General features: G+C 42.8%; 2 protein-coding genes across 4 annotated transcripts; both read left to right on the top strand.

Moving 5' to 3' along the window:
- The first annotated feature begins 551 nt into the window (after positions 1 to 551).
- On the top strand, positions 552 to 3,563 carry LOC109897725 (zinc finger and SCAN domain-containing protein 22-like). 3 transcript variants are annotated; one of them, XM_020492264.2, is made up of 3 exons: positions 552 to 992; positions 1,102 to 1,823; positions 2,018 to 2,134. In XM_020492264.2, exons 1-3 carry the CDS (start codon positions 809 to 811, stop codon positions 2,018 to 2,020), a joined length of 909 nt encoding a protein of 302 aa, XP_020347853.1. In that variant the 5' UTR covers positions 552 to 808; the 3' UTR covers positions 2,021 to 2,134. The 3 variants fall into 3 exon arrangements, with proteins under 3 accessions (XP_020347853.1, XP_020347851.1, XP_020347850.1); XM_020492262.2 differs by having other exon boundaries at positions 552 to 980; positions 1,102 to 3,563; XM_020492261.2 differs by having other exon boundaries at positions 1,102 to 3,563.
- A 3,709-nt stretch (positions 3,564 to 7,272) lies between these two features.
- Positions 7,273 to 15,063, top strand: LOC109897728 (E3 ubiquitin/ISG15 ligase TRIM25). Its single transcript, XM_020492269.2, has 4 exons — positions 7,273 to 7,903; positions 9,843 to 9,938; positions 10,047 to 10,280; positions 10,399 to 15,063. Exons 1-4 carry the CDS (start codon positions 7,319 to 7,321, stop codon positions 10,636 to 10,638), a joined length of 1,155 nt encoding a protein of 384 aa, XP_020347858.2. The 5' UTR covers positions 7,273 to 7,318; the 3' UTR covers positions 10,639 to 15,063.
- The last annotated feature ends 3,088 nt before the right edge of the window (positions 15,064 to 18,151 follow it).

Genomic DNA, 18,151 nt, shown 5'->3' with positions numbered 1-18,151 from the left:
TGACACAATCACACTCAACACTGGGGTTATTTTACACCACTGAGTGTTAATTTAACACTTACAGCCTCAATGTAACACCTGAATCCACACTGAAAAATCAACACTAGGTAACACTGGCCAATTTGTTGTGCTCTGACGGTTTTGCACGATTATGAAACATTGGAGACATTGAAATGTTTGGCAGTTATCTAATCACCAATCCATACAATGTGTTACACATCTAAAGTACTATAAAGGCCAAACAGGTTGAATTTAAAGAAGGCTCTTGTAGTTGATAGCATTATCACTGAACCATTTTTTAAAATACTTTTTTTCAAATGCTCTTAATCTATTGTTAATGATGTACTTTCATTGTTTTGTTTTATTGTTTATGTTTCTCAACGAATCAAGGAGGATGTGTTTTGTCAGTGTAACTCAATTTCAACAGGTTCCACCTCTGATAAGCCAAACCTTTGCCACACTCCACTCCAGCAGGTGGCGATAGAGATGTATTTACTCGTTTACGACAAGAGCGCAAATTATTTATTGTCACCGGATGTCTTTGTCGCTGATTCTGCACATGATGAAAACGACGGTTTCCCACTAGATATTACAGCCACAAAGGCATCATTGGCTACAAAATGTTATTTTTGGTAATCATTTAAGGAAAGGGTTACACTTAAAATAAGTTTTTAATAACATAAATTGTAGAAATATCGGAGTTTAGCAACAATTATGACTTTGTGACTGTGTTAATCATTCATCAGCGGTGTTACATTAGTGACGAAAACAACGTTAGCTAGCAACTCGCGTTATCTAACAAGTAAAAATGTCTAACATACAGTTGTTGAGGGTTTTTCTCAACGAGAGATTAACATATGCTGCCGAGGAGATATTCGGGGTCGTTGAAAAAACTATAGTAGAGTATCAGGAGGAAGTTGTCCGTCTACAAAGGCTGCTCGACATAGTTCTTCAACCTGAGATAAAGCTACGCAGGGCAGGTGTGTTACTCGGTACGTTTGTCTAACTTACTAAATAATAATGGTATTGGACAAAAGGAGCAATGCCAAAGTGAGTCAGCATTGAGTTAACAGTTTCTTCCTTTCGCTTCTCTTCCTCCAGACCTCCCTCTCTCCGTCTCTGAAGTGGAGGTCCCCCCTGATCAGCAAGCGTGGAACACCAGTCTGAGGCAGGAGGACCCACTGCCCACACAGATCAAAGAGCCTGATCAGCTAGAGTGGAACACCAGTCTGAGGCAGGAGGACCCACAGCCCACACAGATCAAAGAGCCTGATCAGCTAGAGTGGAACACCAGTCTGAGGCAGGAGGACCCACAGTCCACACAGATCAAAGAGGAACCGGAAGAAATCGGGACCAGTCGGGAAGAAGAGCAGCTTCAAGGGCTTGAGGCAGATGCCATAGACTCCATTTTCACTCCCGCCTATGTGAAAAGTGACTGTGATGTGTACCCAACTCACCCCTCACATCTCTATCAAACCCAAAAGGAAGAAAATGGAGAGAGAGACACTCTACCCAGTACTACATCTGAACTGATCAAAACACAACTTGACCGAGAGAACTATGTAGAATCAGAACCAACCAGTATCTCGCAGACATTCTCTGAAGCAAATCCAGACTGTTTTGCAGCTCAGAGTGAAAACAGTAGAAGTGTCAGTGGCATGGAGAAGGGAGGACCTGCGAGAGGTTTTAAGCCAGTCAAATCAAAGAGAAAACATATGGTAAAAGGGCAAAACTCTTGTATCACTACTATGGGCAGCACATCCACACAGTTGTCCCATCTGAAATCACACAGGCAAAGTTTTGCTTCTCCCTGTTGTTGCAAGGTGTGTGGCAAGTTTTTTAATTACATGAGTACATTAATTAGACATGTTAAAACTCATACAGGGGATAAAGATCATCAATGTGGTGTCTGTGGGAAAAGTATGGAGTCCTCAGAAAGTAAGAAAGATCACCTCCAAACTCACATTGCAGCTAATGTTTCTTGTCATGTTTGTAGTAAATATTTTTCCTGTAACAGTAAACTGACAGAGCACATGAGGATCCACACAGGGGAGAAACCATATCGCTGCTGTGATTGTGGCCAAGGATTCAGCACAAGCGGTGGTCTGAAAAGACACACACGGAGACACTCGGGAGAACAACTGTATCACCCTGATTGTGGCAAAGGATTCGGCCCCAGCGGTGATCTGAAAAAACACACTAGAATTTACACAGGATTATCCATATCGCTGCCCTGATTGTGGCAAAGGATTCCAATAGGTTTTGGCTCCAGCAAATACCTTCTCAGGACACACACGCTATGAGACATATGAGCTGAGACAGGATGTTGAATCCTGACAGCTAGCTAACGCTAGCTAGCTCGTGTAGCCAATTTATACTCCGCTAACTCTCCCAACTTTTACCACTAAGATACTAACACACTTAACATGACGCCCTGGACCAGAGCTACTGACATGTAGCCAGCTAGCTAACGTTAGCCACACATTTGTAACCTATATTAATTAAATTCATATCACACGAATTGGAGGGACCGATACAAATTCATACATAGAAATGTAACGTCATACAAAATGGAGGGAGACAAGAAAACGTTTACTATGTTACGGCTGGAGTTCAGACTGCATACCATGAGATGCAATAATACCATCTGAGACAGGCAGCTTCAGACCGCATAATCTGCAGCTGGATGCTTCTCAAGGATTCAGCATTGCTGGTAATCTGTCAATGCACATGAAGGTTCGCACAGGAGAGAAAATACAAAAGTATTCAGTACTGACATCAATCTGAAAGTGGACATGAGGACTCATAGAAGCACTATAGGTGCAATGATTGCAGAGTTTTTAAAATGTTTATTATAGAACTCCTACAAAGTTACATTAACAATGGTCACAAGATGGAGGAAACATGATAATGTGGTGTTTGGGGAAAGTCCTCAGACAGAAAATTTAGAGGTGCATTCTAACAGACAGAGACACTCTACCCAGGACTACAACTGAAATTATCAAAACACAACCTGACGGAGATGACTATAGAGAATCTGAACCAACCAGTGTCTGTGGGAAAGCCATTCTCTGAAGCAAATCCAGACGATTTTGCAGCTCAGAGTGAAATCAGTGAAAGTGTCAGTGGCATGGAGAATGCAATAGGTAGATACTCCTCAGGACAATACTCTTGGATGAATAATAAATGACTGAATTACCAGTGGTGTAAAATAACTAAGTTAAATTACTTCAAATGACTATTTAAGGAGTTTTGGGGGGTATCTTTACTTTACTACTTATAATTTTTCAACTTTTACTCCACTACAATCCTTTAAAAAATAATGTGTTTTTATGCCATACATTTTCCCTGACACCCAAAAGCACTCGTTACATTTTGAATGCTTAGCAGGAAAACAAAAGGTTCCTATTCACGCGCTGATCAAAATAGCATCCTCGGTCATCTCTACTGCCTCTGATCTGGTGGACTCACAAAACACAAATGATTTGTTTGTAAATTGTCTGTTGCAGTGTGAGTGTTGGAGTGTGCCCCTGGCTAACCGTAAATAAAAAATATATAATGGTGCCGTCTGGTTTGCTATATATAAGGAATTTAAACGTTTTATTTTTACTTTTGATACTTGTATATTTGAGCAATTATATGTACTTTTTATACATAAGTATATTTACAGCCAAATACTTTTAGACTTTTACTCAAGCAGTCTTTTACTGGGTGACTTTCACTTTTATTTGAGTAATTTTCTATTACGGTATCTTTTCTTTTACTCAAGTATGACAATTGGATACTTTTCCCACCACTGTGAGTTACTGCTTGAACCTAAGAACTCCCCATCGCCGTCTATCAGAGAGCAGGTAGTGGATTTCTGAGCTACAGGAGTCTGCTCATTAGTTATGAATGACACTAAGCCATTTGAACCCACATCCTCCATTTATGCATAAAACATGTTTGTTTTAAAGGTTTACATTTTGCCAATATGTTAAACTCACATTATATCTGTTTCCCCTACAGGGAGGAGGTAAGAGCCCTGGCGGAGTGGTTCTAGGAAAATTGGTATGACAGGCTCAGGTAGCCTCATGCAGGTGAATGAACCTTCAGGCTCAGGTAGCCTCATTCATGTGAATAAACCTTCAGGCTCAGGTAGCCTCATTCATGTGAATGAACCTTCAGGCTCAGGTAGCCTCATTCAGGTGAATGAACCCCCCAGAATAATTTTTTATTCAGAGATCGTACATTTTATCTACTAACTTTCCCAGAATAAATGTTGCTGACATGTTTCTTGTCTAAATACATGGCTCTGCCTGCACTTTCCTCTGACAGTGTTCATTAAAAAATTATGAAACATCGGAGACATCGACATGTTTAACAGATATCTGATCAACAATCCATACAGCGTTCTGTGCATCTAAAGATCAATGAAGGCCCATCAAGCTGCATTTCACTGAGTGTCTCACATTGATAATGATTATGACTGTAATAGTGTTATATGTTCTCCTGTATTGTTGACTCTGTTTCACATTGATAATGATTATGACTGTAATAGTGTTATATGCTCTACTGTATTGTTGACTCTGTTTCACATTGGTATGATTATGACTGTAATAGTGTTATATGCTCTCCTGTATTGTTGACTCTGTTTCACATTGGTATGATTATGACTGTAATAGTGTTATATGCTCTCCTGTATTGTTGACTCTGTTTCACATTGGTATGATTATGACTGTAATAGTGTTATATGCTCTCCTGTATTGTTGACTCTGTTTCACATTGGTATGATTATGACTGTAATAGTGTTATATGTTCTCCTGTATTGTTGACTCTGTTTCACATTGGTATGATTATGACTGTAATAGTGTTATATGTTCTCCTGTATTGTTGACTCTGTTTCACATTGGTATGATTATGACTGTAATAGTGTTATATGCTCTCCTGTATTGTTGACTCTGTTTCACATTGGTATGATTATGACTGTAATAGTGTTATATGTTCTCCTGTATTGTTGACTCTGTTTCACATTGGTATGATTATGACTGTAATAGTGTTATATGTTCTCCTGTATTGTTGACTCTGTTTCACATTGGTATGATTATGACTGTAATAGTGTTATATGTTCTCCTGTATTGTTGACTCTGTTTCACATTGGTATGATTATGACTGTAATAGTGTTATATGTTCTCCTGTATTGTTGACTCTGTTTCACATTGGTATGATTATGACTGTAATAGTGTTATATGTTCTCCTGTATTGTTGACTCTGTTTCACATTGGTATGATTATGACTGTAATAGTGTTATATGTTCTCCTGTATTGTTGACTCTGTTTCACATTGGTATGATTATGACTGTAATAGTGTTATATGTTCTCCTGTATTGTTGACTCTGTTTCACATTGGTATGATTATGACTGTAATAGTGTTATATGCTCTCCTGTATTGTTGACTCTGTTTCACATTGGTATGATTATGACTGTAATAGTGTTATATGCTCTCCTGTATTGTTGACTCTGTTTCACATTGGTATGATTATGACTGTAATAGTGTTATATGCTCTCCTGTATTGTTGACTCTGTTTCACATTGGTATGATTATGACTGTAATAGTGTTATATGCTCTCCTGTATTGTTGACTCTATATGTTTCTGAAGGAATCAAGGAGGATGTGTTTTCCCTGTAGGATTTTTCAACGGGTGCCCTTTCATCTGATAAGCCCAACTGACCCGGTCGCAGGCCACTCCATAAGGCAAAAAGCCTCCTTTTGAAGGTTGGACATATTTCTGCTCCAAAGCAGACTTCCATTGACACATCATACCCCACCGCAGGCCCAGCAAGGTGGGAGGGCCTGCAGCATTTTATCTCAGCTTCATGGAAAAATGTGTAGAACATCATGAAACTAACTATAAAATGGCACATTTTTCTCTTTGCCCCATGGCAAAATCTGTAGATTTTGTAGGAAGTAGGAAGTTTACTTTTTTCCCCAAGAAAATCCTAAATTCAAATATGAAAGGGGGTCCTTGCTCAGACCTAGTCGGGAGCCACTGCTGACTGCTCCATTCAACTGTCCTTAGACCCTGATACAAACAAATATTTTTAGGACAAGTGTGGATTTGTGTCAATTTTGAATCACAGGATTGCAGTGGAAAATCAAGCACTGTCTGTTGTGTGCAATTCCTGTCCCAGGGCCTAACATATCCTGATAACACTGTCGTCAGATGTTTTTCAAATGTTTGATCTCTATCCAGTTTAACAATGTATTTAGTCTATGTTGTGTCAATAGCTCTCCTGCCACCACCACCACACCCTGCCTTTCCACCTCCACAACCACTCAGCTATGACTACAACTACAACATCAGATAAGACACAAGCAGAGATGGTGGCTGAAGATGAGAAATAGTGCTGGACAGAGATGTCTTCATTGAGAAACTAATCCATCAGAACAAAGAGACATGGGTACTGAGTGATGATGGAAAAAAGAGACATGGGTACTGAGTGATGATGCAACAAAGAGACATGGGTACTGAGTGATGATGGAACAAAGAGACATGGGTACTGAGTGATGATGGAACAAAGAGACATGGGTACTGAGTGATGATGGAACAAAGAGACATGGGTACTGAGTGATGATGGAACAAAGAGACATGGGTACTGAGTGATGATGGAACAAAGAGACATGGGTACTGAGTGATGATGGAACAAAGAGACATGGGTACTGAGTGATGATGGAACAAAGTTAAACATGTGCCTCAGTTGAATAGAAAACTAAAACTATATAAAGGAGGCTGCCGGGGGAGGACGGCTCATAACAATGTCTGGAATGGAGTAAATGGAATGGTATCAAACACTTGGAAACCATGTATTTGATGAGTTAAATTACCATTCCATTAAATCCATTCCAGCCATTACTATGAACCTGTCCTCCCCAATTAAGGTGCTACAAACCTCCTGTGGTACTGAGTGATGATGGAACAATGTAAAACATGTGCCTCAGTTTAATAGAGCACGAAAACTATATGAAAGTGGTGTTGTGGGGGGGGGGGGGTGCAACCCAAGACAGTCATAACACACTATAACATTACTGTACATTATTACATACATTCCTGTATATCACTGTATGTTCTTGTTCATGGCTGTGTTGTGTAAATGTTGTCCAAAGACCTCCACAACATATGCCCTCTGCTGGCCAGACTGTCTGATATCCCAGTTCAGATAAAGAACCAGGCAGAAAGCCCAGATTCAAGGGAAACCACTCCTACTGCTCAGAACTAACCGTTAAACCGGGAAACGAAACCTATCTCTGTGAATCTGCTGCTCAGTCTGGGTGTTTCACAATGGCAGAAGCACATTTTGAAGATGTGGATTTGATGACCTGTTCAATTTGTCTGGATCTACTGAAGGATCCGGTGACTACTGCCTGTGGACACAGTTACTGTATGGACTGTATTATAGAACACTGGGATCAGGATGATCTGAAAGGTTTCTACAGCTGTCCACAGTGCAGAGAGACCTTTATCCCACGACCTGTTCTGAACAGGAGCACTGTGCTGGCTGAAGTGGTGGAGAAACTGAAGTACAGAGGACTCCAGGCTGCTCCCCCTCCTGCTCACTGTTATGCTGGACCTTTAGATGTGGGGTGTGACAGCTGCATTGGGAGAAAACTCAAAGCTTTCAAGTCTTGTCTGATGTGTCTGGCCTCTTACTGCGAGACTCACCTCAAACTTCACAATGACCTCAACCGAGGAAAAAAACACAAGTTGATTGATGGACAACTCCAGGAGAAGATTTGCTCTCATCATGACAAACTGCTGGAGGTTTACTGTCGTACCGATCAGCAGTGTATCTGTCTGCTGTGTGTGATGGATGAACATAAAGGCCATGATACAGTGTCAGCTGCAGCAGAGAGGACTGAGAAACAGGTAAAGATGGGAACAGTCAAATATCACACAATGCATTTAAAGATGTGTTCATCTCTTTAAGCCTGGCATCCAGACTAGTGAGTGAAAATAGGTGTAAGAAGAATAGAGAGAATCACAAGTAGTTCGTGTGGCAAAACTTTTGTATGTAAAGTATTTTTGTTTAAAAATAAATGTCTAATCTGATAGGTTGGCGAGAGATTTCAAGGGTGGGGAGAAAGCGAGAGGGGTGGACATGGAGGGGGCTTGGCTTGAATCGCTGAACACAATGACATGACGTGAATAAGAACGTGCTTGGGTTATTACTAGCATCATAACTTCACTGAATTACAGAATGATATACTAGACATTAGAAATCATTTAGGAACAAAAAATAACATGATTACCCACACACACATAGTATCACATTACTGAAAATTATTATGCACCATATATTGCTGTATTTTACATAATAGATCATCAACGTGGGGCTATGCGATCTATGGAAAATAATTAACGAAGTGGAAGGTGTGCTATGGTAACGGATGTGAAACGGCTAGCTTAGTTAGCGGTGCGCGCTAAATAGTGTCGCAATCGGTGACGTCACGTGCTCTGAGACCTTGAAGTAGTAGTTCCCCTTGCTCTGCAAGGGCCGTGTATTTGTGGTGCGATGGGTAACGATGCTTCGTGGGTGACTGTTGTTGATGTGTGCAAAGGGTCCCTGGTTCGCGCCCGGGTATGGTCTAAAGTTCTACTGTTTACACTAACCAATGTTCCCTCTAAACTGCGCGCTTGCGCGGCCGCGCTCCTCCTCCAGGATAATAAATACCTGGCTAGCTTAGTAAGAGATGCAAGAGACTGAGCGTCACTGAATTCCTCCCCATTAGTTTGCACTGTGTAGATCAACATTTATTCTGTGATCGAATCAACATTATATCAGCACCTTTTCAATGCAACAAACCAAAACAAATCTAACTTTGCAGGATTGAGTCTGCTTTTCAGATCAGTCCAGGTCAGACCAGAGCGCAGGAAGCTCGTGTGCACATTTATTGAAATTATTTGCTAGTTAGCGAGTTATTAGGCCAGTTATAGATAGCTATAGGTCAGCAATGGAGAGTTACTGCTTCCTACAGCAGCACAACATGTATAGGTTACATTTCAAGCTACCTTTATAAAGCCAATCAGGTAGAAAGATTATGTCAAAATTAAAGGGGAAGTGTTGTAGTTTGATACAGGCTTGAATATGTAAATATGCCAATTAGCAGAGGGGTAGCCTACATGGTCTAATTCTCTGTGTGGTGATAATAATTCATTTGATTTTGTACCCCTGTTTCTTGCATCATAGAACACAATACAATGGTATTTACAGTCACCTATTTGGCCCAAGGTGTTACAGACCAAGTAAAGCATCGTTATCTAAAACCATTTCATGCAATGTAGACCTGCATTGAACACCACATATATGTTATGGGATTTGCTCCATTGGTTTTGTTAGTAGGCTTACATTATGCTCAGATAGCCAGAATATATTGGCTACTGTCTAAAACTGTAAGGGTACAGCCTCAGTGTTCACTGTAAATGCGCGCCGGACGTTGCACAAAATTCTCACAATGTTCAAGTTTCTGCTCACAAGACTTAAAATTTGCTCTGTGCCCCAAAACGTGATGGAACATTGATGCAAACCTTTCATGGAATTGCATTAATAACAGTTCTGTTCCAGAACACTACAGATCGCTTTCGTTCCCGGTTCTGTTTCCGATCCTCTAAAAATGACTTATTTTCCGGTTTTCAGTTCTGTTCCCTGAAACGTTCCTTCAGAACTGAAAGTGAACTTGGTTTCAACATCAGGGAAAGATGCTTTTTCAACCCTTTTTATGCCATTTTGCTTTCTGGGTACCTTGTCAGATGCACAGTAGCCTACCTGATAGTTAGTGATTTATTGGTCTGATAATCTTCTCTGCAGAAGCAGATGGGGGAAAACAGTCTGAAATCCATGCTGAGAATCCAGGAGAGAGAGAAGGAGATGCAGGAGCTGAGACAGGCTGTGGACTCTCTGAAGGTGAGTGATGGGACCAATACTTGAATAATATTCAGGCTGTCTGGGGTCCTGATGAGAGATAAGTTAATAGGGAGGATGAAATGTCCCCTTTCACCTCTGTCCTAACAGCGCTCTGCACAAGAGGAATTGTCTGACAGTGAGAGGACCTTAACTGAGCTGATCCTCTTCATTGAGAGAAGGCGCTCTGAGGTGAACGAGCTGATCAGAGCCCAGGAGGAGGCTGAAGTGAGTCGAGCTAAAAGGCGACTGCAGCAACTGGAACAGGAAGTGGCTGAGTTGAAGAGGAGAGATACTGAACTAAAGCAACTTTCACACACAGAGGATAACATCCATTTCCTCCAGGTGACACTAACTTAATAAATGTCGCAAAGAAATTGCTTTTCAATGGCTGTCTCTAGACATTCTTTCCCTGTGGAATGTGTTTGAAATCAAATAACCTTTGTCTTTCTCAACATCATAGAGTTTCCAGTCTCTCTGTGTTACTCCTGGATCTGAGGCCATACCCAGCATCAGTATCACATTTGAACAAGCGAAGAAATATGTCTCTGACCTGAAAGAGATCTGCAAGGTGGAAATGGACAGGATATCCAGGAAAGATGTGTTTAAATCAAATAATATGATTATAATATTTGTTTTTATTATTGTCTTGTTTCTAATGTTTTTTGGGAGAGGGGGGGGGCGGGGGATGAATCAGCTTTAATATTGCAGATAGATTGTGACTTATATCAGCGTAATTGTCTGCATCATTTCCAATACCCCATATATATATTTTGAAAACATCATCTTAAATATATTTTCCTTTTTTATTAATTTCCCCAAAACCTACCACCACTCCCCTAACTGGAGTAAACTAATGGACAGAATACTTAGGCTTCCACTTCCAGCTTATACATAATACATACATTTCACAGACACTGTATTTGACATTAGTTATCTTTTGTTTGTTTTTACTCCCATCCCTCAGCTACCCTCAACCTCTCCCATCTACCTCTGAAGACCATCCAGTTTTTATTTCTATTTGCCATATACATTTCTCATATTCTGAACCTTTCTAATCTCACAGTTTCTACAGATTGTAAATATTAAAGATAAACACCTTTGCTAAGAGTATTATTATATTATTGATCGATTGACTGACTTTTCAACAACCAGTAGCATGAATATGTTAGAACAGCACACACTACACAAGCAATGCTCACGTTGAGTGGACGCACACATCCCTCATTAACTTGACTAGGCAATCTCTTCTCCCATATGACCAGTTGGAAATGTCTAAGTGGGATCCTTAGGACCTCCAACTCTGACTTCAAGGTTACATTTTAAACGGTTAAAGGAACAGGTTAAGGTTAGGGTTAAGTTAAGGGTTAGGTTGAGGGTTAAGTTAAGGGTTAGGTTGAGGGTTTAGTGTAGGGACATCCAAAGGATACCATTTAGCATCAACCATGCCAAATTTCCCATTTACCACTCACTTTTAGAAACTCAAATGGGGTGCGTTCAGTTCAATTAAACGCTTGCTTTGTTGCGTAACGGCTTGTACTGAATGACACGTTTCCCAAAAACGCTTTTCAATGTTCTGCTCCGTTTGGTGGGTGTGGCAGGGTGTGGCATGAAGCAACAAGTGGTGTATTTAAAGGAAAGCGGCCATGCTGACAGCATTCCCTAAATCACAACCCAACCCCTTGCAATTTTTCAACCGGTCGTTCAGAACAGCACCGTTTCCATTTAATTGAATGATGCATTACATTTTATTTGTGCTGAATGCAGCCCTGATGCCCAAGGGAAGGGCGCCAGAGGTGATTGGCCAACATATGTGTGCAGAGATTGGCTGACTGACTTGTCAATAATATATTCTCAAAGGCACAGGGCCTTTTTCCTCTTCCTGGACTGGTTCCTGCTGACATTGGATCCCAACACAGCACATCAACTCCTGTGTCTGTCTGAGGGGAACCAAAAGGTGACCAGGAGTGATAAGATTCAGCCTTATCTCAACCATCAACATATATTCAGCCACTGGAAACAGGTTTTGTGTGGAGAGTGTCTGTCTGGAGCTACTGGGAGGAAGAGCGGATCGGGTTGAGGTTGATCTCAGATAAAGCCATCAGCAGGAGAGGAAGTGGTAATGACTGTTGGTTTGGAGGTAATGACCAGTCCTAGAGGTTGTACTGTTCTGCATCTACATGCTGTTTCTACCACAGTAGTAAAGAGACAGATATCCCTGCCATCTGCTCAGACTGTAGGAGTGTACCTGGACCACAGCGCTCCTACCGACAGTGAGTCACGTGGACGTGGAACGTTATAATGGGGAAAATGAGTGACCTAAGCGACTTTGAGTGTGGTCTGATCGTCGGTGCCAGCCTCGCGGCATCCAGTATCTCAGAAACGGCCGCCCTCCTGGGCTTTTCACGCATGACGCTGTCTAGGGTTTACCGACAATGGTGCGACAAACCAAAAAGCATCCAGTCAGCGGCAGTTCTGTGGGCGAAACAGCTCGTTGATGAGAGGTCGAAGGAAAATGGCATGAATCATGCAAGCTAAAAGGTGGGCCATCAATGGACAAATAACGTCTCAGTACAACAGTGGGGTGTAGAACAGCATCTCGGACCGCAGAACTTGTCGATCCTTGTCACGGTTGGGCTATTGCAGCAGACGACCACATCGGGTTCCATCCTGTCAGATAAAAACAACAAGAAGTGGCTCCATCCCGGTTTCTGTTGCATCGTGCTGATTGTAGAGTCAGGATTTGGCCTAAGCAGCGTGAGTCCATAGACCCGTCCTGCCTGGATTCAACGGTGCAGTCTGTTGATGGTGGAGTACTGGTGTGGGGAATGTTTACCTGGCACACGTCCCTTGATACCATTTGAGCAACGATTGAACACCTGTCATAAAGAACTAAAGGTGTTCTGGAGCGTCCGGCCCAGGAGTAGATGTGTGTACCTAATAAACTGGCCACCGAATGACAACATTGGTATCAGAAGTCTGATAGTACTATGGTTTGATAAGAGTGTCTACTAAATATACTAAATATAAATGTACATGTAAAGATTTTCATAAATACTTTGAGGAAAAATGTACTTGATACGATTGTGAGAGGTTGATGTCTCACCTAGAACAGCTGTCTTAAGGTAAATGCACAAATTTTAAGTCTCTGGATAAGTGTCTATTAAATGACTAAAACATAAATGTGAAAGTGAACAATTGCAGATTAGTATTATTCTAATGAGCTCCGCCCCAAAACAAGATCATATGCAAATAGTCTGGGTAGCAACCTGAACACCCCCCTCTTCTACGCTGCTGCTACTCTCTGTTATTATCTAGGCATAGTCACTTTAATAACTCTACATACATGTACATATTACCTCAATTACCTCAACACCGGAGCCCCCGCATATTGACTCTGTACCGGTACCCCCTGTATATAGCCTCCACATTGACTCTGTACCGGTACCCCCTGTATATAGCCTCCACATTGACTCTGTACCGGTACCCCCTGTATATAGCCTCCACATTGACTCTGTACCAGTACCCCCTGTATATAGCCTCCACATTGACTCTGTACCGGTACCCCCTGTATATAGTCTCCACATTGACTCTGTACCGGTACCCCCTGTATATAGCCTCCACATTGACTCTGTACCAGTACCCCCTGTATATAGCCTCCACATTGACTCTGTACCGGTACCCCCTGTATATAGTCTCCACATTGACTCTGTACCGGTACCCCCTGTATAAAGCCTCCACATTGACTCTGTACCGGTACCCCCTGTATATAGCCTCCACATTGACTCTGTACCGGTACCCCCTGTATATAGCCTCCACATTGACTCTGTACCAGTACCCCCTGTATATAGCCTCCACATTGACTCTGTACCGGTACCCCCTGTATATAGTCTCCACATTGACTCTGTACCGGTACCCCCTGTATATAGCCCCGCTATTGTTATTTACTGCTGCTCTTTAATCATTTGTTTTTCTTATCTCTTACTTTTTTGTTTGTTGGTATTTTCTTAAAACTGCGTTGTTGGTTAAGGGCTTGCAAGTAAGCATTTCAGCTGCTGGTCATTCTGAAATAACCTCTGTCTCGAGTTCCCTCCTCTAGTCTTTAAACGGTCAGGCTGATACATGAGTCAGTCCGGCCCTGGTAGATACAACAACTAAAAGTCCTAATATAATACAGTTTCTTCCCAACCAGATTATTCTCTCTCTACCTCCTTGGCCTTTTTCTTCTTCTTGGATGATTTCCCTGTTGTATTCGGCAACTGTGACAAATAACATTTGATTTGAAGATCAATGATAATACCCAGTGTGCTTTGCAGTTCATTTTGGGATGTTCATTTTCACATATCCATTTACATGTTGGTCATTTAGCAGACACTCTCATCCAGAGTGACTTGTTCAACTAAGGTAGATGAACATTATATCAGTCATTGCAAGAAAACGATTTTTTAACCGGTACTGAGAATGTTGTTAATTTTGATAAATTGATCTTTATGGTATTTAATAATTATGTTTTGTAGTTATTGACCATCATCATCTGCAGTATCCTACTGTCTGAGGAAGGGAGGTTTTGTTCTAACATGGGTGAGGGTGGAGAGAGGGGTAGGGAGAGCAGGGGGGGTAGATAGGGACTGTTTTCTGTTGTGGCTACTTATCAGTCTTTTTAAGAAAGGGCTCTGGGATGCCAGGCATGTCTCTGGGATGCCAGGCATGTCTGCCCCTGGTTAAGTCAGGGGCAGACATGGGGGTGGAGGGAATAGTGAGGAGAGTGGAGGGAGATTTGAGGGGGAGGATAAGGAGGGAGGAGAGGAAGTGGGGCCACCATGCCGCATTAGAGCGATGGAAAGGGGGGTTGGGGCTTGTCAGGTAGGTAAGGTTTAGAAGGTAGGTTGGTAGATTTTGTGGGATTTGGAATGCTTATGTTTATTGATGGCTTGTGATTTTTGTTAGTTTGCAGCATCCCCCTGGAAAAGATTGAGGGCGGGTGTTGGTTGCCTATCTCTTACCAGAGAGAAAGGGGTTCAGTGTTTTTTGAAAACCGATGGGTTGTTTGGATATGGGCATGCTAAAAGAAGTGTGAAATGTTCACTGTGTAAATGTATGAAAAGTTAGAATAAAAGCTTTGAATCATCCTACTGTCTGAGTGAAATAAGTTGTGGTTGGAGGACTACACATCATATTATAGTGGGAGGACTACACAACATGTCATAGTGGAAGGACTACACAACACCCCAGACAGAGTGGGCCTACCGTTCCACCCCAGACAGAGTGGGCCTACCTTTCCACCCCAGACAGAGTGAGTCTACCTTTCCACCCCAGACAGAGTGGGCCTACCTTTCCACCCCAGACAGAGTGGGCCTACCTTTACACCCCAGACAGAGTGGGCCTACCTTTCCACCTCAGACAGAGTGGGCCTACCTTTCCACCAAAGACAGAGTGGGCCTACCTTTCCACCCCAGACAGAGAGGGCCTACCTTTCCACCCCAGACAGAGTGGACCTACCTTTCCACCCCAGACAGAGTGGGCCTACCTTTCCACCCCAGACAGAGTGGGCCTACCTTTCCACCCCAGACAGACAGACAGAGTGGGCCTACCTTTCCACCGCAGACAGAGTGGGCCTACCTTTCCACCCCAGACAGAGTGGGCCTACCTTTCCACCCCAGACAGAGTGGGCCTACCTTTACACCCCAGACAGAGTGGTCCTACCTTTACACCCCAGACAGAGTGGGCCTACCTTTACACCCCAGACAGAGTGGTCCTACCTTTACACCCCAGACAGAGTGGTCCTACCTTTACACCCCAGACAGAGTGGTCCTTCCTTTACACCCCAGACAGAGTGGTCCTACCTTTACACCCAGACAGAGTGGTCCTACCTTTACACCCCAGACAGAGTGGTCCTACCTTCACACCCCAGACTGAGTGGGCCTACCTTTGGTCACAAGTGTTTTCCTAAAAGCTGACTGGGTTTAAACATCTTCTATTTGACGGAAAATAAATAGCTCAATCAATTGATAGCGACAGAATTAGATTACTTTCCAAGCAATGTATATTTGTTTTCTCCTCTGCAATAGAAGGTTGTATCTCAGCCAATGAATGTCAGCCAACTCTGTCCGTAGAGCACCGAGACAGGATTGTGTCGAGACACAGATCTGTGGAAGGGTACCAAAACCATTCTTCAGCATTGAAGGTCCCAAAGAACACAGTGGCCTCCATCATTATTAAATGGAAGAAGTTTGGAACCACCAAGACTCTTCCTAGAGCTGTCAGTCCAGCCCAACTGAGCAATCGTGGGAGAAAGGCTTTGGTCAGGAAGTAGACCAAGAAGCTGATGGTCACTCTGACAGAGCTCCAGAGTTCCTCTGTGGAGATGGGAGAACCTTCCAGAAGGACAACCATCTCTGCGGCACTCCACCAATCAGGCCTTCAGACGGAAGCCATTCTTCAGTAAAAGGCACATGACAGCCAACTTGGAGTTTGCAAAAAGGCACCTAAAGGACTCTCAGACCATGAGAAACAAGATTCTCTGGTCTGATGAAACCAAGATTGAACTATTTGGCCTGAATGCCAAGCGTCACATCTGGAGGAAACCTGGCACCATCCCTATGGCGAAGCATGGTGGTGGCAGCATCATGCTTTGGGGATGTTTTTCAACGGCACGGACTGGGAGATTAGTCAGGATCGAAGGAAAGATGAACAGAGCAAAGTATAGAGAGAACCCAGAAAGCCCCATACTCTATCCACCATTGCGACCTGTACGCTCTCGTTGGTTGGCCCTCGCTTCATACTCATCGCTAAACCCACTGGCTACAGGTTATCTACAAGTCTTTGCTAGCTAAAGCCCCACCTTATCTCAGCTCACTGGTCACCATAGCAGTACCCACTCGTAGCACGCTCTCCAGCAGGTATATCTCACTGGTCACCCCCAAAGCCAATTCCTCCTTTGGTCATCTTTCCTTACAGTTCTCTGCTGCCAATGACTGGAACGAACTGCAAAAATCTCTGAAGCTGGAGACTCATATCTCCCTCACTAGCTTTAAGCACCAGCTGTCAGAGCAGCTCACAGATCACTGCACCTGTACATAGCCCATCTGTAAACAGCCCATCTATCTACCTACCTCATCCACATACAGTATTTATGTATTTATCTTACTCCTTTGCACCCCAGTATCTCTACTTGCACATTCATCTTCTGCACATCTACCATTCCAGTGTTTTAATTAATATATTGTAATTACTTCGCCACCATGGCCTATTTATTGCCTTAACTCCCCTATCTTACCTCATTTGCACTCACTGTACATAGACTTTTAGTTTTCTTTTGTTCTACTGTATTATTTACTATGTTTTGTTTATTCCATGTGTAACTCTGTGTTGTTGTATGTGTTGAATTTCCATTGCTTATATTGGCCAGGTCGCAGTTGCAAATGAGAACTTGTTCTCAACTAGCCTACCTGGTTAAATAAAGGTGAAATAAAAAAATTAAAGATCAACATTCACAAGGCCGCGGGGCCAGACTGATTACCAGGACGTGTGCTCCAGGCATGTGCTGACCAACTAGCAGGTGTCTTCACTGACATTTTCAACATGTCCCTGATTGAGTCTATAATACCAACATGTTTCAAGCAGACCACCATTGTCCCTGTGCCCAAGATCACTAAGGTAACCTGCTTAAATGACTACAGATTCGTAGCACTCACGTCCATAGCCATGAAGTGCTTTGAAAGGCTGGTAATGGCTCACATTTACACCATTATCCCAGAAACCCTAGACCCACTCCAATTTGCATCACACCCAAACAGATCCACAGATGATGCAATCTCTATTGCACTCCACACTGCCCTTTCCCACCTGGACAAAAGGAATATCTACATGAGAATGCTATTCATTGACTACAGCTCAGCATTCAACACCATAGTGCCCTCAAAGCTCATCACTAAGCTAAGGATCCTGGGACTAAACACCTCCCTCTGCAACTGGATCCTGGACATCCTGACAGGCCACTCCCAGGTGGTGAGGGTAGGCAGCATCACATTTGCCACTCTGATCCTCAACACTGGAGCCCCTCAGGGGTGCGTGCTCAGTCTCCTCCTGTACTCCCTGTTCACCCACGACTGCATGGCCAGGCACGACTCCAACACCATCATTAAGTTTGCAGACAAAACAACAGTGGTAGGCCTGATTATCGACAACGACGAGACAGCCTATAGGGAGGAAGTCAG

The sequence above is a fragment of the Oncorhynchus kisutch genome, linkage group LG10, assembly GCF_002021735.2.
Source record: "Oncorhynchus kisutch isolate 150728-3 linkage group LG10, Okis_V2, whole genome shotgun sequence".
Classification (NCBI taxonomy): domain Eukaryota; kingdom Metazoa; phylum Chordata; class Actinopteri; order Salmoniformes; family Salmonidae; genus Oncorhynchus; species Oncorhynchus kisutch.
This window is presented reverse-complemented; position numbering and strand designations above follow the sequence as displayed.